Source organism: Topomyia yanbarensis, chromosome 2 (genome assembly GCF_030247195.1).
Source record: "Topomyia yanbarensis strain Yona2022 chromosome 2, ASM3024719v1, whole genome shotgun sequence".
NCBI lineage: Eukaryota > Metazoa > Arthropoda > Insecta > Diptera > Culicidae > Topomyia > Topomyia yanbarensis.
In genome coordinates this window covers 93018989-93046258 of record NC_080671.1, presented here as the reverse complement: position 1 = coordinate 93046258, position 27270 = coordinate 93018989, and the positions used below count along the sequence as shown (strand labels likewise).

At 36.9% G+C, this 27270-nt stretch overlaps 1 protein-coding gene across 21 annotated transcripts in view; it reads right to left on the bottom strand.

The window, feature by feature from the left end:
* The window catches only part of LOC131678835 (restin homolog), a 289770-nt gene that overhangs the window by 116912 nt on the left and 145588 nt on the right, over positions 1 to 27270 (bottom strand). For 20 of the 21 annotated variants that reach the window (XM_058959209.1, XM_058959221.1, XM_058959223.1 and 17 more), the window contains one exon: positions 18639 to 18719. The exons of the other annotated variant lie outside the window; for it this stretch is intronic. In XM_058959209.1, the coding sequence (XP_058815192.1) occupies positions 18639 to 18719 (81 nt within the window). The remainder of the gene's footprint in view (positions 1 to 18638; positions 18720 to 27270) is intronic. 21 annotated transcript variants of the gene reach the window in all.

The window sequence follows — 27270 nt, the reverse complement described above, 5'->3', positions numbered from 1 at the left end:
CCAATACGTCTTTAGTTTGATAAGTCTAGATGATCATGGGTCAATGACGGCGCCGGTGGTTGAGTGGTAAGCGTGACCGCCACTCAATTCAGTTGGCCTGGGTTCAATTCCAGCCGAGGTCGTTGAGATTTTTCTGAGGTGAAAAAATCTGTGGTTACGTCTTCCTGCGGAAGGGAAGTAAAGCCGTTGGTCCCCGGCCTATGAGTTTGGTGGATCGATATCTAGTCCAGATAGTGAAGTCACCTCTCTGGCGTCGATAAAGAAGAAGTAGATCCAACTTCTATACTCTTACTAACAAAAATATTTTCCTCCTGTGATACTTGTGGCCTCTAGCAAAAGCAAGTATCGGACTAACCATTCCCTTTCCCTTCCCTTTCCTTCCGCGACCTACGTTCGGGCCTGGCCGGCGGATTACCAGGAGTTGCACATTGAAAGATGTTTCGCTACTCCCAAGCATAAAACTTATTATCTGTTCAACTTCAGCTAGTCCAGATCGATAACGGAGTAGCAGCCAGGGGTGGTCGCACAAGCTCAAGCTCTAGATGATCATGGGTCAATAGGTAAGGAAATTCTACGCATGTCTAGATTGAGTCCGATTTCAAGTATCGTAATTGGTCACGAGCTTTTTTTGATCAATAACATTTCGCGCTATTATAACTATTCATCCATACTACGTGTTATCATTCGGTGAATTTCACCCCAATTAATATATCATCGAGTTGACATAACGAAATCTGTCTAAATAAATAGCGATCCTATGAATTACACAAATAAGTTTAACCTTTTGAGGCAATACTCCCACGGCCGGCTGTTTAGAGTTCAAATTGTTTTTGTTTAGAAAACTCTCGGTAGTCGGCTGCCCAGAGTTACAAAAAAACCTCGAAAACTAAACAAAATCTTTTCCTTTTCGAATAACTGTCTATTCGAAGACTAACTTTGCTTTACAGGTCGCATTGCTTGATTGGGACAAAGGTTGGACCTTATAGGGTAATTTCGGGAGAGATGCCGCCGTCAGGTGAGATGCCGCACTCTTTGTATCTCGTATATAGGGTCACTTTGGTAAGGTAATATGATATTGTGAGTTTGTCTTTCGAAGAATTACAACACTGGGGATGTAAAATATTCCTTATTATTAACTCACGAAAATTTTAATAATGATTATGTGCGTCCAGTTGCATCACGAAGTTCCGAAATTTTTTCAGCACCTAATTAAGATTTCTTTTTAACCTACAATTTTCACTAGATCACTTGAAACGTACATATATTTTGTTCTATTTTGTAGCACCGTGTAATCAATTTCGGTCTTCTTCTGATTACTTTCAAATGACATCCATATTTATAATAGTTTTCACTGTTCTGTAGAAACCGGTAGCGGCTATTTTGGTTTTCAAAATGTTGTCAAAAATCAATTGCTGTCTTCTAACGATCACACCCTTTCAAATGATATCCATAATGATGAATTTTCCTGTGTTGTTGTAAGCAGAAATTGCCATCTTGGTTTTCAAAATTACGTCGAATGTCCCCATATCATTCCTTCTGGAACCGATGGCGGAATAGCCATACCGAAGTTGAAGGAGCTGTAGGAGCGTATGATTGAAAGAACTTGAATGAACCAAGAATTTGGAATGATAGAAAAGTATATACAGTTTCTTAGGTTCTCCCGGAACAGTATTCCGGTAGCCAAGATCTGTCCAATTCATGTCTATTGTGAAGGATCAATAGAAAATAGTCATGCGTAATGCTAGTCAAAAAAAATGTTACTTGAATTTATAAGATGTTTCTTCAAAACTTTTCTATCACTGCTTGATAGGGTGTCCCAAAATGACATCATGTTAACAAAGTCATCGGGCTCACTTCTTAAATGAATGGTTAGGGTATTGGGACCACTTTCTTCTTCGGAGTGAGTTTGCTAAAACGCTTCCTACTGGTGGCGACTTTTGATTTTTTGAAAAATGGGCCGATTATGGATAAAATTTCAAATTTATGCCTGTTGAAGTGGTCCTGAACTGTCTTAGATTTTTTTCAGAATTTTTTTTCTGGAGATCTAAACGGAGAAGTTTGGTTAGTTAGTTTGTAAAAATTTGGAATTATAAGAGCGGCAGGGCCATTAAAACTTAGTAAAAAGTGAAATTTTTGGTGTTTTTCAGTATTTTTTCTTCAAAACTGGGTATCTACAAAATTTTAAAAGTACAGAAAACACTTTATATAGTTGATCCAAATTCAGGGGCGTAATTTTGCTGAAGAAAGTGTATAGCTACGGCCAATGGGGTATAAGTTATTTACGTTTTTGTTAAATAATCTTTTGACATTTTATGATATTCATAAAAAATAACACTGTTCTACAAAATAAAACAACTTAAGTGGGCTTAGTCCGCATATTATTTTTCGGAAAAAAGAAGGAAATCGATGAAAACTGGCGTTTTTCGCTTGTCTGTAGTACATCAGAATCGGTTTTCATGAGCATCCGACGATTTTTTTTAAAATTTTTTTCTATACTAATAGCCACCTAGCGTCTAATCACTAAAATTAAAGAAATATGTCGAGTTAATGGCAAGTTATGCCGTATATTTGAAGGCTGAATTGATTAACGTACTTACATTTTGTATATAAAGTCTTATTTTCATGTTAGGAACTTTGAAGTGGAGAAATATGCAAAAGAGTGGGGTGAGTGTTGAAAAACTGATATTTACTGTTTAGATCACATAATTCCGAAATAGTCAAATTTGAGGCAAATATCCTGGAAAAAGTTTTACAACAGAATACAGCCCATCTTCTGCCACAATCGTTTTGTTGAAGATGCCTCCTAGAAGTAATTATGGAGAATTAACTCTTCAAAAAATAATTAGAGACTTGGCTTCATTAGCAAAGTTATTATTTTTATAATATAAGTTACAAAAAAAATCATCAGAGGCTCATTAAACCTCGTCCTGACATACTAAAGACGTACAGAAAACGTCATTTTTCGTGATTTTCCTTCTATTTTTCGAAAAACAATGTGTGGTCAAAGCACATTTGCACTGATTTACTTTTTGGAACAGCATTATTTTTGATAAATTGCTAAAAATGTCAAAGGTTATCTAACAAAAACTTAAATAACTCATACCCCATTAGTCATAGCTATACACTTTCTTCAGCAAAATTACGCCCCTGAATTCGGCTCAACTATATAAAGTATTTTTTGTATTTTTACAATTTTGTAGATACCCAGTTTTGAAGAAAAAATAATGAAAAACACCAAAAATTTCATTTTTTACTAAGTTTTAATGGCCCTGCTGCTCTTATAATTCCAAATTTGTACAAACTAACTAACCAAACTTCTCCGTTTGAATCTCCAGAAAAATTAAAAATGCTGAAAAAAATCTAAGACAGTTCAGGACCACTTCAACAGGCATAAATTTGAAATTTTATCCAAAATCGGCCCATTTTTCAAAAAATCAGAAGTCGCCACCAGTAGGAAGCGTTTTAGCAAACTCACTCCGAAGAAGAAAGTGGTCCCAATACCCTAACCTTTCATTTAAAAAGTGAGCCCGATGACTTTTTTAACATGATGTCATTTTGGGACACCCTACTGCTTGAGCTTAGTACACAGAAAAAATCGGAAAATAAATTTTATATCTTTTGAAACCAATTCCATCCAAATCAGTCAAAAATTGACGAAATGAGAGCAAAATTAAAATAAAACTTTCAGGAAAATAAACCCTGGTACTGTAAAGGTTAAGCAGTAGCGATTGTTAGTTCAGTGATCTATTTGCAAGACATATATTATAATAATACATATATTATAATATATTATATTATAATACTTCGAACTAAATAATAAGTTTATGAACATTTTTTCAACAATTCAATATTAATTCTTCAAAGGGGCTAATGAGATTTTTGTAAACTAAATTGTTTCGCTCCTTATTCCACTGCCGAGTTGAATTTCATGAAAGATACACATGAATCAACATTAGACTGCCCAGAAAAATGATGAATTTTTGAAAAAAATCGGCCCACCCCTTAGTCGATTCCTAGTCCCACCAGAAGTACTTGCACCAAATTTAAATCAAATCGGACAAGTCTTACTACCGGACCATCGTGCCTGAAGTTTGTATGGAATTTTTCAACAATTTACATGGAGAAAACTCCCTAGTTCGTATTTTCGCCACTAGGTGACACTGTATGCATCGTATTATCACTGTAAGTGAAAATAAGAAAGATAATTTAATTGTCTACAACTTTGTTGAAGACTGCTAGTAAATCCGGCTTTGTTAAAAGAAGTTATTAAACTTTTAACGAAGTGATGTCTGAGTCAGTTTTGCATGGGGCCTAGCAGTGCATGGTTGTGTATCAGTACTCGAGTCCCGCGAACTATACATTTTTGTGAAATAATGGTTAGATTTAGCTGAATAGTATGTTTACAATAATTGTATTAAATAATACGGGCTATGTTTTGGTTAGAAAATTTTAGTTCTACCTGTAACCGCACAGAGGGCGCCACCACTAACTTTTCATAGAAGAGAGATAGAGTATCAAGACGATCGGATGAAATACTGAAAATTACCTGCTCTATAACTTTGTAGAAGACACCAAATTTCTATCTCTCTCCATTGAAAAGTTAGTGTTGGCGCCCTCTATGCGGTAACAGGAGGAAATCAAATTTTCTAACCAAAGCATGACTCGTATTATTTACTATAATTCTAGTAAACATACCAGTGAGCTAAACCTAACGATTATTTCACAAAAATGTTTAGTTCGTGTGACTCGAGTACTGATACACAACCATGCACTGCTAGGCCCCATGCAAAACTGATTCAGACATAACTTCGTTAAAAGTTTAATAACTTCTTTTAACAAAGCCGGATTGAGTTGTAGACAATTAAATTATCTTTCTTATTTTCACTTACTGTGATAATACGATGCATACAGTGCCACCTAGCGGCGAAAATGCGAGCTGGTGGGTTTTCTCCATGTAAATTGTTGAAAATTCCTATACAAACTTCAGCCACGTTGGTCCGGTAGTTAGACTTGTCCGATTTGCTTCAAATTTGGTGCAAGTACTCCTGGTGGGACTAGGAATCGACTCAGGGGTGGCCCGTAGGGGTCATTTTTTCCTGTCACTCTAATCCACATCTTTATCCTTGGTAGAATCAATTTCAAATATTTTCTGTGGTAAAATTGTAACAATTTTAGAGAAATCAGCAAAACAAAAGTTTGTTTACAAATCTTATTAGCCCTATTCAAAAGTTGGTATGGAATTTAGTAATTCATTACAACAAAAGTTACAAACGTGTGCAATAACATTTTCATCAGTATTAACACATTATGGATAATTAATAACTAAAATATTCTAAACACAAGCAGAACATTCTTCTGCTATTGAACTAAAATAATTGAAATATTATTTATAATTAGAAAAAATGTTAATTTTACAATCTCAATTTACTAACCAACGACTATTACTAATAACATTATGGGCCTCGGCAATATATGCAATATGGCGTATTTTATATTCGTTTTATCATACAGGGTTGGTTTTCAAATAAATTGCACCGCCCATATTTAAAAATACGAGTCAAGAAGTTAGGCAATGGATGTAGTCTAAAAACTAGTGAACAAATTTTGTAAAATAGATAAATTTCAGCAGTATTGGAATCGTAGATAAGACAAATAATTGCAAGATGGATTTTAATAACCTATAGCTAGTTGTTTTTCGGATAATGTCATCGTGTAATGTGAGGTCAATTGTAATACATGATCAAATGGAATAGTTAAACAAATCCTTGAAACATGCGCGATCAATTTTAGTTAGCTTAGTGCGATGCGAAGCACAACGGTAAAGTCTGAAAATAAATAATTGACACATTCTTTCGTGACGTTACAACGATTTGACGAATCTTTATTTCATAAATATGTTATAACTTTATCAAATGAACGCCTATATCAAAACTTATTACATATTCAGAAAGTAGACAAAATTTCACGAATGATTCAATCGACATAAACTGAATAAACTGGAAGAGGGTTGTTTTATGACCAATAATGTAACGTGACGTTACAACGCGTCACAAATTAGAACCTTCAGCGTATTTCATTAAAAGTCAAAATATCTGCTCTATAAGATTTTTTTTATCAAAAACCAATCTTCTATGAAGTATTTCTTAATAACTTACGAATTATTAGGTGTCATTAAATATAAAGTTTATTGTTTTGTTTCTTTTTAAGCATCTTTTACTTTCGTGACGTTACACCGCTCCTTTCTCAGGAAAAGTGATATCTCATTGCGTTGTAACGTCACGAAAATCTTCAACTTTTCTATAACTCTGCAAATCACGCTGGTGCTATTGTTTTGAGTGAAATTTTAAATATTTATTACATATAACCATGTTAATGATATTTTACTCGAATAAACATATGGGGTTATCCAAAAATCACGGTACACATTATTTTTTTAAATTGTGGTAGAAATAATTGATCAAACCAAGAATTGTTTTTCTTTCACATCTGTTATAGAGAGATTTGAGCCATTTGACACATTTATTTATTTGATATGGCTCAATGTAGGTTTGTAACGGAATAATTGGTTGGTACCTGACTGACAGCACGTGCGACTACAACTGTGGTCGCGGACAACCTTATAACAGGCGGCTCGTCGAAGATAGCGAAGTGTGAAATGGTTGATTGCTGGGAGGAAAGAAGTATTCAGGGAACGAATTAATATTCATGCCTAAATACTACTCCAAGTACAAAACTCGGAAAATCCCTCACAACCTTCCAACGCATGTCCTGGACTACGTTGCTGTTAGCGCGACTGCATCGAAACGTATCATATGGCCAGCAAGCGTCGAGGAGAGTACAGCGGGGGTGACCTTTACCCTCCATCACTCGCGCCGTTGTATTTTGAGCAACACCTTCCGAAACTCTAGCGAAATCTTCTTCCAGCACCAGCGGTTGCTCATTCGAAGAGCCATTCACGCGAGTACCGGAGGGTTAATGAAATATAATGTGACGTTGTACAATCGTTTATTAAAAATACCTCGCCCAGTGCATTCGAGTTTTGTAGATCGAATTTTATATAAAAATTTGTTTATTTTCTGAATCTATAATTAGGTTTGATGAAAGATTTCATTTGAAAAAGTTATAACAGATTTATAGAATGAAGGTCAAATCGTTGTAACGTCGCGTGTGTTGATGGTGTATAACTCCTTAAACACTTGAGGGTATACATTCTGAATTTTTAAATATCACGCTAGTATAATTTCCTGTTTATGAAACAACGTGGAAGCGTTTTAATAAACCATTCGAAGTAAGCTTTAACACTATATCTGAAAAATCATTTAAGCGTCTTATTTATTATCTTATTTATTTACGTGACATTAGAACGCAAAGTGTATCCTGTTGTAACTTTAGTTCCGCACACCCAATAAAAGAAGTTGGAGGCTTTTTTGAAAAGTAATTTTTGAATACAAAGAGAATCCGGAATATAAATTTGAACAAAATTGTAATTTTTTTCATAAACTGAATAAATATGCATTTTTCGTCACGTTACAACACAGAAACAATCAAAACTACTATTAGTTCAAAAACATTTAGTAGTCAAATATGAGTGAAAATCTTTTTAGTTTTATTATTCTACACTCAATAACGAACAAATTCCTTTAAACAGATTAAAATTTCAATAATAGTTTCATGAAATAGAACTTTTTTTAGAAGTCAATAATTCAGAAACCATTTTTCCGTGAAATTCAACTAACTTCTCTATATATTTTTCAACTATTTGTAGAAATGTCAAAAATTTGATTACATAATTTTTCAATGGTTTAAACACTACCGAAACGAGAAAAAAAATTTGTGATACCAAAATAAGACAAAACAAAAACATCCTTCTGGTGTACAAGCCCGCGGAATGTGTCAATTGTTTCCCAATTCACCCGCCGTGTGTGGTTCTAAAAGTAGGGGAATTATGGTTAAAACCGACACCTTAAGCTTAACACTTTTTCTGGGTTGTCACAAAACCAATAAAATTATAATTTCTACACAGAATTCTTCTTCAGAAAATTCTTAACAAGGCTTAATTTTGTCAGCGCTTCAAAAAAATTATTTCATTAAAAATTATTGGTTACAAAACTGGGAAAACAAAGTAACTTTTTGTAGGCACTGTGGGTAAAACCGACACCCCATAGGGGTAAGACCGACTCCCCCTTTAATTTATTTTTTCTCCACTTTATTAAAATGCTTGTATTTTAAAAAAATGTGATGTATGCCTGAGTAATACAGTGTGAGTATGTGAGATACAAACATGTGCTTTTCGTAGCTTCATTATGTAGTGAGGAGAAGAGAGTTCGCAAGCGTAGTGCTATAAACAAGAGTATTTCATGATACAGGATTATTTCTTGATAAGGGTATTTCCAAATAATCCTTACGCACATCATTGCAACCTTCAGTGTCATTGTATTTCGTAAGAGAAGATTTGCAAGTGTTCTACATTCTGCTGATCAGATTCATTCACTTATAAGTGACGCACACTTAGTAAAACTAACATTTCCAGCCTTCATTTTTCGAATTCTGATCATCAACGATCTACCAGGTTATACAAAAGATCATTGTCTCAATGTGATAAAGTATATCTATGACAAACCAAGAACCCCAGCACTTCGGCTTGAGGAGCTTTTTGCAGAAATAGTAAAAGCTTCGATAGAATCTGATAAGCAAAAATAGCAATTTTTGATTTTTAAAGATACTTATAAGAAATAAACACAATAAAAGTATTTCTGTGTATTTCTGCTATTACTATAGTGTGCTAATAGTGTACTTGAAGTGTCACAAAGATCCCCAGCCTTTTGTAATGAACCGTGTGTAAACACAACCATCTTAACAGCGTGTCGGTTTTACCCTAACCAAAGGGTGTCGGTTTTACCTCAACAGCGCACATTTTTTTTAAAAAGCGATTAAAAATATTGAATTTCTCAAACTCGTCTTCAATGCACCCAGTTGATCATAGGAAAGGCCGATAATAATAGGTACTAAAAATGTGGTGATTTGAAAAGCTTTTGTACGGTTAAAACCTTAAAATCTATCAACAAAATTTTACATCCAGACGAGTATGAAAGCTACTGTCGTATGTTTTGTTTATTTTTATGACATTCGGCGTACTAACGTAAATCCAATTTGTCTTCAAATGCTCTACATAATCATACTAATAATAAAGTGTCATTATGAAATGAATAAAAATTTGATTTCTAAGGAAAGTTATGGGCTGTTGGTTTTACCCACAGTGTCGGCTTTTCCCACAATTCCCCTACTTCAGTGATTGACTCCTAAAATAGCAATTTTCGTCCATCTGTCAACGCAGATTGGCACTACTTAAAATATTCAAGAAATCATAAATAGCAGAACGCTTTACGAAAACATTAAGTGTGATAAATGTCAAGCAAGATGAATGGTACCTATGATGCACCTAGTAAGCCAGATAACATATTATTTCTGTCAGTGTTAACTGCGGATATTAATATGCAGATGCTGTTAAGAGCAAGGCACCTCTTTAAATCTTGCGATGCTTTATCGCTTTCATCAAGTGTAACTTTACATTTACATTTGTATACCCTGCTAATTATTGGGGCTCCTTAGTTCATGGGTACTCAGGAGTGGTCCCAAAAAGGCCATGTCGAATACGTCTTTAAAGCCATTAGGCAATCACTGAAAATAAATTAAATGATTTGTTTGAGGACAGAAAGAAAAACTGTGTTTAAAACAACAAAAATTGGAGCCAAACATCAAGAACAATGCTACCCAATTTTGCTCATACACTGCTGGAACTATATTCACTGGCATTACATGAAAAGACCAGTCACTGATTACTGCCCCCCACACTGCACTCTTTTTTGCTAACCGGGCCTAGTTGCACAGCCAAAGGCAGCAGGGAAATAAATTTCATGATAAATTATGAGTCCATTGTACAGCGCCAGAACAGTGCGCGCTACTATTTATTAGGACGTTGTATGGCCAGGCCACCGGTACCGCGAAGAGCGTCTGGGTTTTAATCTCATTTTACCATACAAGGAGCCCCGGGAACCAAACGGGAACGAGGTCAGCCTGGCAAATCCGGAGACCACAGTCACTTTGTGCAGCCTCCAGCCCTGGTCATGAATTGTCAGTCAGTCAGTGTGGTCACGATGGGTGTGGGTGAGTGAGTTGGCTGTGGTTACGGTTCGGTTAGCATATATGCAAAAATTCAAATTCTATGACTCATCGGGTTGGTCAGTTAGTGACCACAAATTGGAAGCTGCCCGAAGTTTATGAGCTAGGGTTAAAATTAAGTTAAACAAGGATGATTAGATTGTACTAGCTCATGATCGGTAGGCTGCCAAGTAGCGTACAATAAATGTGCTGTTGGACATGATGAAGGAGGCCCCTGTTCAGTCGACCAAATATGTTTTCTCCTGAGGCATGTCATTAGTGATACGTGATACGGAGAATGGCCTTTTTCGAAAAGGTTGAGGTTCAACCGTTGCAACCTGGGGTGCTGAGACTATTTTATTTTATTCATATTATCTCCTTGCCTATTTGAAGCTGTTGGTTAGAGCACTATCTGTCATCTTTGTTCAACACAATAATGGCTGCCTAGAGTGAAAATTGGTTCGTAGTTCCGTTTCGCTCGAACACGAGTATTTCGCAATTTCTACCCCACTTTTGTAATAATACAATTTCTTAGTAACGAAATCAAACATTTTGATAGCAATTCATACGCGTTCCGTCGATTCAGCGAGTAAATCACGAAACAGTGCGGCGTCCAATAGGTTCCAATATAGGCACATCACCCCATGTAACAGCTACTTGTCACAGAAAAGTAGCGACAGATCGGTTGGTCCATTAATCGTCTATAGATTACACAGCATATTTTGTCAATCTCGCCCGTGGCAAGGCTGAAATAAAACAGGTTTTCTGTATGACCTGAACGAAATTCGACACGGTAAATTTTGCTTGTGTCCAATGTGTAGGTTGTTTATTTTTGACCTATTCTCAACTGTTCATCTATCATTCCAGGATCCGAAGTGGCCCGCTTCGTTACTCCCTAAACAAATTCGCAACCTATGTAACATCGTTATGAATGGAAACGTTTCGTGAAAGAGTACCTAAACGTGGAAGAGTTTCAGCAAAAGTCAATACCTAGCCTCGAGGGATGTTTCACATATCACATACTGTCTTGCCAACAGTTATTTTTAAATATAATTTAATTATTTTACTCTCAATTCAATTAGGTTAACGCATGGCTTCCAAAATTGCGTCAACGAAGGTAACTATCGGATTTCTGCTTCGGAAAGTTTTCTCCTTCCGAATACAAACATTTTCACACATCATTAGTTATGCAACCAAGGAAATCACTCGATTAAATTTCGGTTCCCAAATACAGCCATCCTTTCGCTCTTCGACGAACTAACAAACATAGCCGAATTTTTGTCCAATCTTATGTGAGTAGTCCGCAAACAAAAACTACCTTCCAAAATGTGTGGGAGAGACACTTTGCCAACTATCGCAGGAAAGTAGGAACCAGCTGAATCGCTCGTGAATAATGCAAACCGGAAATTAAAAACATCGATTTCGAAACGTCTTCCCAGAGACGGCAGATACCTGCAACAGGGAAAGCTGCCCTGAGAATCGACGAACCAGCTCCATTCCTTTTTCCCAGAAAGGCAACAAGTTTAAACCATAAACGAAACTTTTTTGGATTGGTATATTTTACGAAAATCAGTTTCCTGGTTTCGAAACAAAATTGATTTATGTACCATGCTGCTGCTAGCTGATCTCACTGCTCCGTTTTCTTTTGGATGCGCTTTAACACCGCTGGTCCTGCAAACTCCGTGAGGCAAGATAATATATTGACCCAAGTGAAATAAATAACACCTAATGGCAGCACATAAATCTCCCTTCCCGCCGATGCAATATTTTCGTGCTAGTAGTGCTAGCAGAGGTTGACAGGACGGTGACGTCATAGAGCAAAAACCAATAACCACTGGGTACACAAGTCCATCCATCGCGCTTCGATGGTCGTTTTTCTGGGGACACGAATGGCATAAATATCTGTTTACAGGAGTGAACTTTTTCAAACTATAGAACGAACCTGATAAAGTGATGCACCTGTATATACTTGAGTGACGGTCGATTTGTTGCCTATCGTGTTAACATAACGGCGCGATGGGGACATACGTGTTTGTTGTTGGGTACATGAGAATGTAGGGATAATATCGTCATATATGAGTAGATAAAAAATATAATTGCGAAAATATACGAGAATAGTTTTATGCTTATATCACAACAAACAATAGTACTATGGATGTTAAACCGGAATGGCAGCAAAAAGAGGTAATGTCAGTCTACTGCCATCCAGCAAAGACACCAGTCACGAAAAATCATAAATCAAACGGGAGATATATCGTATACAGTCGCGTTAAATACATGTGCACTGTGCTATAGAAAACCATAACAAAGTACCGTTATTTTAGTTCCGTCGCTAAAGATTGTATCGACCGAGATGATCTTCAGTGATTGTAATGAGTTTTCTTTGCGGCTTATCTGAATGGCGTACAATTCGCTCAAGTAGCTAGCGTTACTGCTTGTTGCTAGTTTTCATCGAATGAACTGCGACACTTATAAAAAGGGAAGATAAGAAAAATTCGTTAGTTTGTGTTTTGACGTTGTGAGCGTAGCAGCTGCTGCGTTTCATGTCACCACTTATTCTTCGGTGGTAGGTAATGCATCCCATGACTGCCGTGAGGCTAACGATGCACTGGCGTGCCAGTTTCATGCATCTACGGAAGATACAATGATGGCACACAACAGAAAAAGCAGAAATCTTTTTCTTTTGGAGCTGCTTTAAATAGATTGGCGATATGGTGGTTTGGTGCGAGACAACCGAGCTCTCTTGCGTTCCAGAGTGCACTGTGTTGTATAAAGTTGGAACTGGCGTGTGCTCTTTGGTTCGTTTTCCTCTGGCAAGCAGTAGTGCGGGTGCGATTGACGATTAGATAAGCACTGGTTGTTTCGTTGTGTAAAGGAGATGGTGTTGCGGATGCTGATATTACGATTTTCTGTTGATGATTTGATACGAGTTACTTCGGAAAGTTTATTTACGAGTTTATAGAGCATTTTTACACCACCATGGGAAACTTAAAATACTCGTTCCTCGGAGCAAACTGAGAAAAAGTTTTACGCATCATCATGCTATAAACACAGTTAAATAACGGTCTGTAAAACCAGATTAATTGTATCCACATTAAGCCCGGCTTATTTTATGTGCGGCTTAATGACGCAATGTGCATTTTACTTATTTTGCTTGCGAATATCGCGGCCACATAAGTGAAAAGCTCTATTAAAAGTCATGTCCTTGTACTGAATTCGTTGTCAATTATCACACGTGACAATTGCAGGGTTATTGTCAAAATTCCACTCTAAACTACCTGCTTCGTTAAGGTTTGAGCATATTATTATCTATGAAAACATGGGGAAAAATGCGCCCCCAAGGAAATATGATCATAGTTTAGCTATAGATCATTAATTGGGAGAATTTAATAAATATCATTTAACCAATATTTCCCCTTGTAATTGCCATCATAAGACTGCAAAATGTTTAAAAACAAGTAAAATATGCAAAGTTTCAAAATCATTATAAATTACACTTTGAAAAATGGGCAAGGCAAAACGCACTTCACTGGAAAAATATTTTGAAATTTTAAATCAATTTTCATGCACATATTTGGAGCATGAATATAAATGTCAAATTATGTTCCACCACAAATATACGCGACTTCTCGTGCTTTCTTCAACTAATTTTATTGAAATTTTACGCGTCGATTTAAAATTACAGCTTCATTAAGCGGAAAACCAATACACTTTAATTTATTTTTAAACCAATATTGCTGTAAAATAAATGAAATGTAACATCACACGAATTCAAGTGCAAAATCATATGCTTTTTGATGCTCCAATTCAGCGCATTCATTTTAACTTAATTTTCAATCAAAATTTTGATTCAAGCTTTGTATGTTTACATTCATATTGATTCACATGTCGTTTAAATTTCATTAATTTTTGGTGTGTTTTACGGGGGTAAACTTCACCACATCAAGGCGGCACAACGGGATGGAAAACTCGTTGGACAAATACGTAATTTTGTTTTTTGTCGGGATTTCACGAAAAATGTAGCTTTAAATCGCCTTAGGTTATGCAATTATTAGGTTTTCAAAACAATTTTTATGTTTTAGATTAGAAAGATGGGTAGGTAATGTCAACGACATTACCGAAATGAAGAAGCATATATTTCAAGCTGTTAATACGAATGCTGCAATTTTTACTAATTTCTGAAAGGTTTTATTAAAATAAGTTATTTCGGTATTTCTAATGGAAATAGCGAAATAACGGTACAAGTATATTCTGATTCCTGCAGTTGCAAAATGAATTGTTTCACTCCTTTTTTCAGGGTTTCCATATGAATATTTTAGGTTTCGATGTACGTGCACCGAAATTACGAAATAGCTGGTTTTAATACAACCTATCAGAAGATAGTAAAAATTTTAGAATTCGTATTAACAGCCTAAAGTGTATTCTACTTCACTCCGGTTATGTCTCTGACATTACCCACCCATCCTTTTTTACCAATTTTTTTTCAAACGGCTGTAGTCTAAAAATGACAAATCCTACAAAAAAATGTTGTAGAAGTTATTTTCACAAAAATAGTCAAAATTTTTAATAAAATTATTGAAAAAATTCTTTATTGACTCCTGGACACTAAAAAAAATCGATTTTAAAAATTTAAAATCGATTTAAAAAAACCATCTTCATGATTTGGATGAAATGTTGTTCCAAGATAGGTAATTATGTTTCCTATCTACCGTCAAAAATTCAAGTTGTACACTTTCAAGTATTAAAGGTAATTTAAAAAAAACTTTTCCTTGTCTAAACTGAATTTTATTTCAATGTATTTTTATTCAGGGTCCATAACCCAGAGACCAGAACTCAGAATCCCGAGGAGAGAACCCAGACTCCAGATTCCATAACCCAGAGTCTAGAGCTCCGAGGATAGAGACCAGAATCAAGAGCCGCAAGTCCTTAACCCAAAATACTAAGGCGAGTCTAGAGTCCAGAATCCAGAGTTCAGTGTCGAGAATGCAGAGTCCAGAGTCCATAGCGCAACCATCAGAACTCAGCGTTCCGAAGACAGAGCTCGGAGTCCAGAATCTAGAATTCCGAGTGCAGAATTCAGAGTCCAGAGCGCAGAGTTCAGAACCTAGAGCTCAGAGTTCAGATACCAGAGTCCAGAGTCCAAAACCTAGAGTCCAGAAACTAGAAACCAGAGTATAGAGTTCTTATCCCAAAATACTGAGCCCAGAGTCCTCAGCACATAATCCAAAGTCCAGAGCCCCTAACCCAAAATAGTGAGACCAGAGTGGAGGAGTCCAGATTACAGAGCTCAGAGTCCAGAATCCAGAGTTAAAATTCGATAATCCAGAGTTTAGATTCCATAGCCCAGTGACCAGAACTCAGAGTACCGAGGAGAGAGCCCAGAGTACGGAATCCAGAGTCCCGAGTGCAGAGTGCATAGTCCAGAGTTTAAAGTTCAGAGTCAACAGCTCAGAGATCAAAGTTCAGAATCAAGACCCAGAGCCCATAGCTCAGAGACCACAGTCTACAGTCCAGAGTCCATAATCTCCATAATAACATAATCTCGAGGCGAGAGCTCAGAAACCAGAGTTAAGAATACTGAGTCCAGAGTTCAGAGTGCAGAGAACAGAGTCGAGAATCCGGGGTCCAGAATCCAGAGTCCTCAACCCAAATTACTGTGGCCAGAGTCCAGAGCTCTGAGACCAGAATCCAGAGCCCGAAGTACTTAACCCAAAATACTGAGGCAAGAGTTCAGACTCCAGAACACAGAGCCCAGAATCCAGAATCCATAACACAGAATCTCGTGGCGAGTGTCCAGAGTCCAGAACACAGCGTGAAGAGTGTAGCATCCAGAGTTCAAAGTCCAGAATCTAGAGCTCCAGAGAGTCCAGAGACGAGAGCCCTGAGACCAGAGTTCAGAGTCCAGAGACCAGAGTCCTCAACCCAAAATACTGAGCCCAGTGTTCCGAGTTCAGAGCTTCAAGTCCAGAGCACAGAGCCCAGAATCCAAAGTCAATAATCCCATGTAGAGAGCCCACAGTCCAGAATTCAGGGACTCGAATGAAGAGCCTAAAGTTCAGGGTCCAGAGTCTAGAGTTCAGATTCTAGAGTGAAGAATCAATACCCCAGATACCAGAGCCCATGGTTCGGAGTCCAGTGTGCATAGTACAGAAATTCGAGGCCAGCGCCAAGAGATCATCATCCAGCGATGAGAGTGAAGAGTCCAGAATCTAAATCCAATATGCATAGTCCAGAGAGCAGAACCCTGAATCCAGAGTCCCGCGGGGAGAGCCAAGAGTCCACAATCCAGAGTCCCAAGCGCAGACTCCAGAGTTCAGAGTCAATAGCACAGAATATCGAGGCCAGAACCCGGTGTCCAGAATCCAACGTGAAGAGTGCAGAGTCCAGAGTTCACAGTTTAGAATCTAGACTGACTGGGTATTTTCGGAATGATCTTGACGAGTAGGTGCCAAAATTTTTTGCCATGTTGAAATCTAAGATGGCGACTTCCGAACGTGAATTATTACGATTACACTTCGTATTGTTTATCTTTGCACAGCACTTGATACTGTTTAACATTGATTTATACAATTGAACCATAATGATAATTTAACTATAAACTTCTCTTCACAACTATCTTTACTAGACTGCTTTAAGGCCTTAGTTTTATAGTACTGTTGTTTGGTAAAATGAGTATTGATGCAGGTAAGGGACAGGTAACCAGGGTAATATGCCAAACGTATACCAAATTCGTTACTGACACTTTTTGCATGTATCAGGCGACTAGCAGTTGGGAAATGGGATTCTGAGATGATGGTGACTTTCATTGGTTTAGTTTTCGATAAAAATACACAAAAAAATTCACTTTGAACAAGAAAAAAAAATTCAAATGACTTTTTTTCTTGAAAGTGCCCAACTGGAATTTTTGACGTAGGGAACATAATTAACTATCTTGGAACAAAATTTCATCCAAACCAAAGATGATTTTTTTTTGTAAATCGAGTTTAAATTTTTAAAATCCATATTTTTCAATGTAGGAATCGAATTTTTTCAATATTTTTATTCAAAAATTTGACTAATTTTGTAAAAAACACTTCTACAACATTTTTTTGTGGGATTTGTCATTTGTAGACTATAGCCATTTGAAAAAAAAAATGGGTAAAAAAAATTTAACCCTCTTCAAAAGACAGTCTAGATCGGCGGTTCTCAACCCCTCTCGTACCACGGACTCCTTAGAAATCACCCTGGGTTGTGGCGGACTCATGCGGTAAAACATCGATTTTATATTCTATCAATATATTATTTTCAGTCTGTTAGGAAACAAGACTTGAAATTTCAGTATCCACTTGGAAAATATATTTTTCTTCGCGGACCCCAGGTTGAGATCACTGGTCTAGATCATTTTTGGAAAAACAATGTATGCAAAGTGACAAAGTTCTCATGTACAGAAAGTTTCATTAAAATCTGAGAGGGTGCTTTGTTCGAGTTGGTGTTAATTTCGTCTATACCTATAACTACAACCTATATTAGGTTACTTGAAACGTCACGTCCAATCAATGTTTTTTTTGTAGCACCGTGTAATAATTTTGTAAAAAGCGCTTGTAGTTAGCTGGTGATCATTAGGAAAAAATATACATATTTTCAGTACGTTTGGTCCAGTCGATTTTGAATTATGATGCACACTGCATTTTTCCAGGTGCCTCTGGAGATTCACGGTCACTCGCCCGTATTTTGATATTTTGCAATAAAAATTTAGGAAATGTTGTTCAAATCTTGCACTATATGGAAATTGACTGCATGAACATTGTCTGTATCACTGCCGCACCGTAAATTGTTACCAGATTTTTCCTTAAGAAAAAGACAAGGCCAAATGTTGCGCATAAGGGCACAATTCCTAACTTGAGAGTTTGGTTTCTAGTGTTTCGGATTCTCCTCGTCAGCAACTGACACCAACTTGGAGCCCGTGAGATAAGTCCAAACCAGCACTAAATTGGCGCCAGTCAGACACTAAATCCAAAAACTCACTAGTTTTGTGTGAATTGCAAAATTGCACAGTGTCAGGCGTTTGGCCCTTAAACCAAAACACTAGGTTTGGATTTAACTTCCTTATCAGCGAACCAGAGCTGCTGTGCTTACTACTGAGACATCACTCGGAGCAAGCCTGTTGTTTAGGTGTTCAGAAAAGACGTGTCACTTTTTGGATTTAGTGTCTGACTTGAGCCACTTTGGTGCAGGTTTGGACTTATTCAACAAATTCCAAGTCTTGTCAGTTACTGACGAGGATAAGCCGAAACCCAGAAAAACAGATTTTTCTTACTTCTTAAGATGGATTTTGCATAAAATAACTTCTATTTATTTTTAATAAACGACGAATATAATATTTAAAATTATGTATCTTTAAACCATATACTACCTAAATTACCAACCTTTTCGGACAACCTGGTTATATAGGTACTAAGCTAAACTCACAAAACTAAGAAAAATATACAAACACCGCTTACCTGGCAAGTGCGACTTGCTGTAGTCGCTGTCGCTTGGCCGTCTCATCCTGCTCAGAACGCTAGATGTGTCTGAAGAATCGTCTACATAGCAGCGGCACCACCAACAGCAGCAGCAACAGCATTCATTTCACGAAAACAAACGAATGATTGTGATGGATGATTTGCCAATTTTGCGGGTGAATAAATTTCGGTGCGGCAAGAAGCGGGTGACGACAAACAGCCATATTTTTCGCGAATTGGCGTATGAAAGAAAAAAGAAAACAAACAAACAAGCAAACATGTTAGTGAACAATAACAAAAACAAACACACACGCAAATAGAATGTTTTGGCTAACGCTGGATAAAGCCGGTTATTAAGAACACAAATATTTAATCTGATTTGATCCCTTTGTCAAAATGGCAATTGTTCCAGATTTGTCAGTGCCATATCAAAAAAAAAGTATAAGCTGTCTAATTCTCTGCAAAGGTCGATGTTGACAGGTGACCAAATTATCGCTTTCAGATTGGCACTATGGAACCATTCACATGTCAGTCTCAACCCGCTGAAGTAGGTTGTCGGATACGTTAATGCCTGCAGCACTAGACAAAAACGAAGTTTTGACCCACCAACCGATCGCGTATGGATTGGCAAAGTAAACAAAACAATCCAATATAGCCAGCCACAGGAGACGCAACGCAAATAGAAAAAAACAGCCAAACACTTGACAGCAATTTATCGGATTGATCCAATCGCGCGCCAATGTAATAATGTATGAGCAGTGCTGGCTGAGCAATGACGCGGCGTGACATGATGACACACAGAGACGAGACTTGTTCTGTCAGATGGCGAAACTAGCTGCTGATGATTGTGATTACTTGTGGAAAGATAGCCGTAGAAACGTGGTTGAGTTGATCTGTCCAAGGTTGATAGTGACAGCTGGGATTTGCACCAATAAACAGACTAATCAACGCCTTTTCTGATCTGTAATGGGGTATGCCCGATCGATACGTTTCTGATCGGCATCAATAATAACGCTGGAACTTTTGGTCACGGACTTTTCTGAAGTAATTTTGAACCTGATTCATTATCTGCACATAGTTTAATAATCTAAAGATCTGCTTGAATCTGAGTCATGAACGGAAGCAATAAAGCTACCGGAGAACCAGTATTTGACTTATCGCACTGGGAAACGTGATTGAGCATTTATCTCACCGTTCGTGCTCGTAAAAAGGCTAATCTCGAGCTGTGGTTCCATTTTTAAATTTAGCGGGTTTGTTACCACTCAAATCATATCCATAAATCTCAACCCCTCTAGTGCTCCTTAAACGACCACGGATATGAACATTGCACAGATAATGGCGCAAATCAAAGTTAAACGACCCGTAAATGTCATTCTCAGCGCCGCCGATTTGGTCCAGTGCGTTGCAATCAGTAGTGTAGAAGCACACAAAAAACAGGTCATTACTCATAAGAGCACCTCTGTTGCTCCTTGACGATAGACGACGGTCCTACATCAACAATAGACAAATTAACCAGTCAAACGGTTAACGACAACGCGAATTAGCGCTTTATGGTTCTATTCTTCGTACCCGGAACCCGTACCGTTCCGAGCCAACGAAATTCATGCGGGGTCATGCGCTTGAAGCGCTTTAATGTTCCCAATTAATTTCATTAAGCCAACCCTGGCACTGTGATGTAATTTCGCTTTAACAAGCACATTTCTGATGACGGCGGCAGCTTGTTGCCGATAAAGTCCCCTCGAAGCTAATGGATCCAATACAGGTTTGGTCGTGGATTTTCCCGGTTTGACCTGGATTATCGGTAGGATTGTGTTGCCACAGGAACCGTAGTATGTACCTGATTCGGTTTAATATCTATCATCCTCCATAAAACGAAAGGTCACGTCCCATCTGGCGATGTAGTACCGTGACGTGAGAGCTAAAGAAGTAGACGATATCACGCACGAACATTATACCTTCTAGAGGAACTGTGTATTTACATCTGTCCTACGACAAACTACCAACTACTTCAGCTGGACACGCTACCAGTTGGTCAATATCGGCTTTGGCGGTACCATATTGGGACTACGGTGTCCGAATTGTGCGTTTCGCCGCGCGGGCTAACACGTTTCGAACGTTGGAGGGGTGAGAATTACATTCATCCGCTTGGTTGCGGCGTTAACGGTTGTGAAATTAATGACAAGTAGCTCTTAATGTGTGTTTCTGAATAATCGAAGAGGCGTTGATTGGGTGGAACAGACTGTAAAGACGAGAGCAAACATCAAAAAGCAGTTAAAAGATAAAATTTATATTTTTTAAATAAACTGTCCGGTCTTAAATATTCAATTCAATGTAGTTTTTGCATAAAACGAATGCTCAACAACGAATCAAAGCAATTTCCTGGAAAGCGATAATAGCTATTGTCCTCGGTGTTTTATCAAGCTCCAAGCCACTTTCCTAAAGATTTCGCAGAATGGATGTTCATCTACCGAGACAATCAAATACTAATGAACACTTGTTTAATTCAGCACGACTTTCAGTTGGTTTATTACCAACAGCCCAATCACAGTAGAGAATAAATCTGCAGCGCAGGATAGCTGATCAAACAACATTCACAAAAAGGGCGTACCAACAACTGTATTCCATTACATTTCTTCCGGTAGCTTAATTCCGCGGATTACTTCTGTCCCTTTCTGCCACGGTTTCAGCCATTCTCGGAGGCTCGCAAGCAACGGGGTCTGATGACACAACTCTTTGATCACAGTTTGCTGGGAGTGAGAAAAAAAAACCATAAATAAGAAGGAATTCCATGAACACATCTCGGTCGCTGTGTTCCTTTTTGGTACACTCGTACACAAACGATGAGGAATAATATTTACTGAATTTTGTTCACCAGTTCAAGTGGTACTCGCTAGAAGGTCTTTAATTCAGGGAAATTGGGGTAAGGCGTCACCAGTTATTAAATAAAATTAGCGAGGATCTGTCAATATTAATAGACTATTAATTTATTCTAAGGTTGGAACTAATCAATTCTACATCAATTTGACTAAAATCTATGTCGAATTTTATTAAGTCAAGACAGACCCATTCAAATGTGTAAGAGAAGGGGGTATACTCGATCAATGCTCACACACAATCACTCACTGTTTCAACCCTTATTTTGATTTTTTTCGGTTTGGCATATTTTATCCAAAACCCGAAAGTACATGACCAGAGACAAAATAGAATATAAACCCCGCCCAAACACATTAAGGTCGATTATATAACTCGTCTTATCCCGAAACCCCCCTAATCCGATCTAAGCAAACTGACGGAATGGCGCCCTGGGATCGTTGCATAGAAAGCGAGCGACACAGGATTACATCAGCCAGCGACCGGCACGGATATTGTTGTGTTTGCCTTAGATGGATTCAAATAATTTGGCAATGATTCGTTTGCTGGCTGCGGATTACTTCCAATCGCAAAAACTACGTGATAAAGTCGTCATTGATGTTTTGCGTTTATTCGGAACACGATGCACGACCGTCACATTGGGTATATGAATAGTGTTGCTATAGTCACCGTCGAAGGATAATGCTTTGGGTTAGGCTATGAGATCTAGTTTATGTCTTCAATAGAAATGGAACTTTAATTTTTGCAGCACATGGATATATTTCCAGCTCTCATTCAAAAAGGACTGGAATTTCTTCTCCCAAATATGGTGCGGATCCATAGGTGGAGCTGTACCTTAGGGTACGTGCCGGTTAGTTGGAGGGAAGCTAGGGTGGTGTTTATACCAAGGGCAGTAAGACGTGACGTTGATTAATCTGTCTATTCTGCTACACGGTATGGAAAAAGTATTAGACAAACACATAAAGATTGAATTTCTCAGCAGACAACCATTGAATAATCGACAATTTGCCTATCAACCTAGGAAATCAAATGTTCAAGATACTGCATAAACTATTCGTAAAAAAATAAAATGCCCTGTTTATTAGAGAATGCGCTGTATCGCTCTTCGTCGATATTGAGGTAGCCTTCAACAGTACTGTCACTGAATCGATTCGTCGAGCGGCCAAATCAATGGGAATTGAACGGCCCACTGTCGAATAGAGTACTGAAATGTTGCGGTACCGGACTGTGAGAGCGACGTTTATGAGGCGCGACCACTGCCATGAGAATCACTAGAGGCTGCCTTCGAAGAGGACTGCTGTCACCCATTCTGTGGTCCCTGGTGGCGTACAGACCCAAGTAATCAATAAGCGTTAAGGGGAGCACTCTATTTACAACTTCCAAAAAATCGATTTTTTCCCTTTCCTTTAATCGATAGCTTTAGAGAAATTCCACGAAGATCCGTCCAAAAATCTTTAAAATCGTGACCGACCATCTTAGATTCCAATGAAACTTTACACGTTTCACCGTCATGCAAGACTAAATATTTTCCACAGGTAATAAGATTATTTTGACTCAAGAGCAACTTTTCAAAAGGGCGTAAACGTTTCCACGCGAATGAATTTCAAAATTTTTTTGTTCGATTACTGTATTTTATACAGCAAAACTATCTGAGAACGAGTTACAGGGAATGAATACTTCTGTCTGAATAAAATATACACTGAAAAAAATGTGTCATTTTTCAAAAAAACAAAAATTTATGATAAAAATTTAAATTGCGAAAAAACCCATTTTTTAATTTTTTTTTTATATTTTGTTACCAAAAACCTAAAGAGAAAAGAAACATTTTGAATGTGATTGCATGATGGAGAAAAAATCGGTAAAAAAGTTTTCCTAACAATAACTTCGTACATGTTTTTAAATTTCATACTAATAGACATACAAAATTGTAATTCTATTACAGAATATAATTCTAAGCACCATTCAAAATCAAAATGCATTTAACAAAAATCTTCCAAAATGCGATAGTTTTCGAGATATTTGAAATTTTGCTCCTTCAAAAACAATTAATTCGTGTAATTATGCTCTTTTTAAAAGTTATTCGCGTTACCCCATCAAAAAATGTCAAAAAATTAATGTTTATCGTTTTAAAGACGTAAAAGCAACTTTTTTAGTGTATTTGGATCCTGGAGAAGCTTTCAATTAAAAAGTTTTCCTAACAACAACTTTTGACATTTTTTTATAATTCTTACTATTTGCAGTCAAAAATACAATTTTCTTTTTGAATATGATTCTAAACGTCATTTTAAATCGAAATGCTCTCAACAAAAATTTTCTAAAATGTAGTAGTTCTCGAGATATTTTAACTTTTGTTTTAGCAACACAATTATTTTGGTTTATTACGACCTTTTCATAAGTTAGTCGCGTTTCTCCATCAACAATAATAGGTTTTTCAAAAGGCCCGTAAACTTTCCTGCAACTTTCTCTTTGACATCAAGGCGATATTGTGAAACATTTTAAAGTTACATGAAAACAACCAACATATGATTCAGCTATATAGTTTAATCAACAGACCCTATGGTTGAAATATATTTATATAGATAGTTTTGCTGTATAAAATACAGTAATCGAACAAAAAATATTGAAATTTATACACGTAGAAACGTTTACGCCCTTTTGAAAAATTACTCTTGTATCAAAATATTCCAATTGCCAGAGAATATCATGGGGATTCATACAGCGAACACACCTGCAAAGTTTCGTTCGAATCGACGATGGTCATATTTTGCGGTCGGCCGGTTTCTCATGGAATCCCTCTATACTATCCGAAGATATAATCCTGAAGCTTGAAAGTCATACTGAGAGTAATTTCAGAGCATCTCTCGTGCGGTGGCGGGAAAAATGTGGAGCACGTTTTCTCGAAACCATATTTTTTCAGTCGGTAATCACAATTGCGTCGAACCCTCATCGTTTTTACTTAAAACTAGGATATCAGTAAAAACTAGTTGTTTGAACAACTTCTCAGTTTTAAATAACAAACAAGGGTGGAAATCCAACTTTCTTGCATGAAATTGTTAATAAATTTTAATATTTAATAACATTTGCAAGTTTTAAGCATACAACACAACTGTCACCTATAAAAGGAAAAATGTTTCATGCGTTTCAGATAATTGATATGTAGCGTGATTACCTCAAAAAATAATTTAACGGAGATGCCATTTTTCGAGGCTTTAAATAGGGTTTGTTATGCTGATTAACGAATGCATAATATCGCTCTTCTTCGACTCTAAGCGAGCCTTCAATAATACTGTCTTCAAATCGATTCGGCGAGCGGCTGAATCAAAAGAGATTGAACGGCCCACTGCACAGTGGGACGAGCCCGGACTTAAGTCCATATATGAATGCTATGCGATATTCTCGCTAGTATTTTTTTCCTATCAGCTGAACCATCAGATACATTTTTGCGAGATTTTAAGTGATTTGAGCGTAAAATGAATTTGGGCTTATTTCAGGTGTTTTTTGCATAATTTGCCCATAGGAACTACATCCGGTTATTTTCGTTTTTCAAAGAAATGGTTGATTTTATGCATTTCATTACATCACCAAAATTATCTGTGTGATAAAATTACATCATAAAATCGCCAAAATTTAGCCACTAGTTGGTTTAGTTAGTGTTTAGATAACTGTTTGTCATAAATTTGTATTGAATTCGAACTTCTAATGCGATAACAACAACGACGGCCGTGAATGCCCGCGATCACACTATACTCATCCGAAAGCTTTTAATTTTCTCTTTAAAATGAGTATATGCTAGTTTTGCGAAAACTTGCGATAAGCAGTCAAAATTTAAAAAAACTGTGAACGGAGACGCATGGTTATTACTGATATTGAATTTGAATAATCACTTTATAGCTAGAATAATGACACGAATAGATGCACAACTGTCAAATAGTATTGAGAGCATAATGAACAAGGGTTTTACTAGTGGTCAAGAGAAAGGAGCCGAGTGGGAAGTATGTTTTTTTAAATGGTAGAGGCATTAAGAATGTTTGAAAATCAGTAAAAAAATTCAACCATCTGAAATAGGTTATAAAATGTTTCTGGAACTATTTTTTGCTAACTTGCGCAATGTCAAATAGAGTGAATACAGTTGAGTTCTAGTCTTTTGGTGAGAGTATTTTGATCCGAATTTGTATAGCACTGATATAGCTTAAGGGTATGCGATATTATCCAAATAAAATAACACCATTTTTAAATATGGTGTATATGGTTCACCCGAAAAAAAAAGGTTTGGGATTAATTTTCATTTAAGATATGAAATAAGCAATCTAAGTTACTTAAAACACACCTACGAAAAAAAAATCGTTGACCATCTTGTTGATTAGTGAATGCAATAAAACATTCCTCTAAGACGCTCAAAATGATTGTTTTAAAAATGATAGAAAATGTAGCTTTCATATCAAGTAACCCACTAATGAATTAAATGTTTCAAAATTAGTCGAACACATCTTATTTGATCCGTAAAAACAAAATAGTCATTTCTGAAGCCCCATAATGAGATGTCCATTAATTCGTTTCAATTTGGAAAAAAAATCCAAAATAACTATTGAAAAAAATCATTATAAAAGACAAAATACTTACTTTTGAACCACTCCAATAAGTAGTAAAGTTAATTTCTATTTTTATAATTAAAATGGAAATTCAGCGCACAAAAACTTCAAATTTTTTAACCTTCACAACAAAATAATTTTTTGAGCCACCCTAACGTATAATGAATTTTTTTTACATGTGTTAATATCAGAAACGATTTAGCACACGAAAATTAATATACACAAATTTTAAGAACGATTTCGAAAAAAGAAATTTGAGACGCCCTAATGATTAGTAAACGCTTATTTCTGAAATGTTTTAGTATCTAAACCGAATTCAGTGTACCACATAAAATCGTCCTATTTGAACCGATACGGCAAAAATTGGACTTTAGTCCACCTTTTGCTCTAAGTCGTGCCACTGTGCACTGTCGAATGGATTACTGAAATGTTGTGGTGCCGGACTGTGACATTGCGTTATTGGGAGGAGCGACCTTTAAGAAAGACTGCCTTGGAGGGGGACCGCTGTCACCCATTCTGTGGTCCCTGGTGGTGTACAAACCCATCTAACTAATAAGCATTAAACCACAACCTTATATATTCTAAATCCAGATATAGATTTGTGTTCAAGGGCACTTAACACTCTTCCAAGCACTTCAGTTTTACTTACACGCACAACAAATCGGTATGGATTTTTTTCGTTTCTCTAGATTATGTAGAATGATTAGCATTTGAACTAAAATTGAACATTCTCCGAAGCAAATTCCCATGCGATCAAACACCATATAACCTCAACCCAAATACCATGAATATGGTCCGCGGTAAATTTTACAACCATCAAATGGTCTCAAAACCATAAATACAGCAGAATGTGGTTTTCATATGAGATCTTCTGGACCATGGTTATGGTGTTTTCGTGTTGGTGTTCAAACACTATCAAAACACCATGCACTGGGTATGAGGACCATGAACATGTGGAATTATGAGTTGTTTTGTTTGCTCGGGCTACGTCTAAAAAGTCGGAACAAGTACTACCAAGAACCGGAAAATATAAATATGTGTAAATCTAGCGCGATAACCCATGCATATTACTATGTTATATTATTTGTATTCATGCCGGCAGCCAATTTTTAGTAGATTGTTGATAGTTTTTTATGGAAGGATCTACAATATCTTCACAAAATTGCATACAA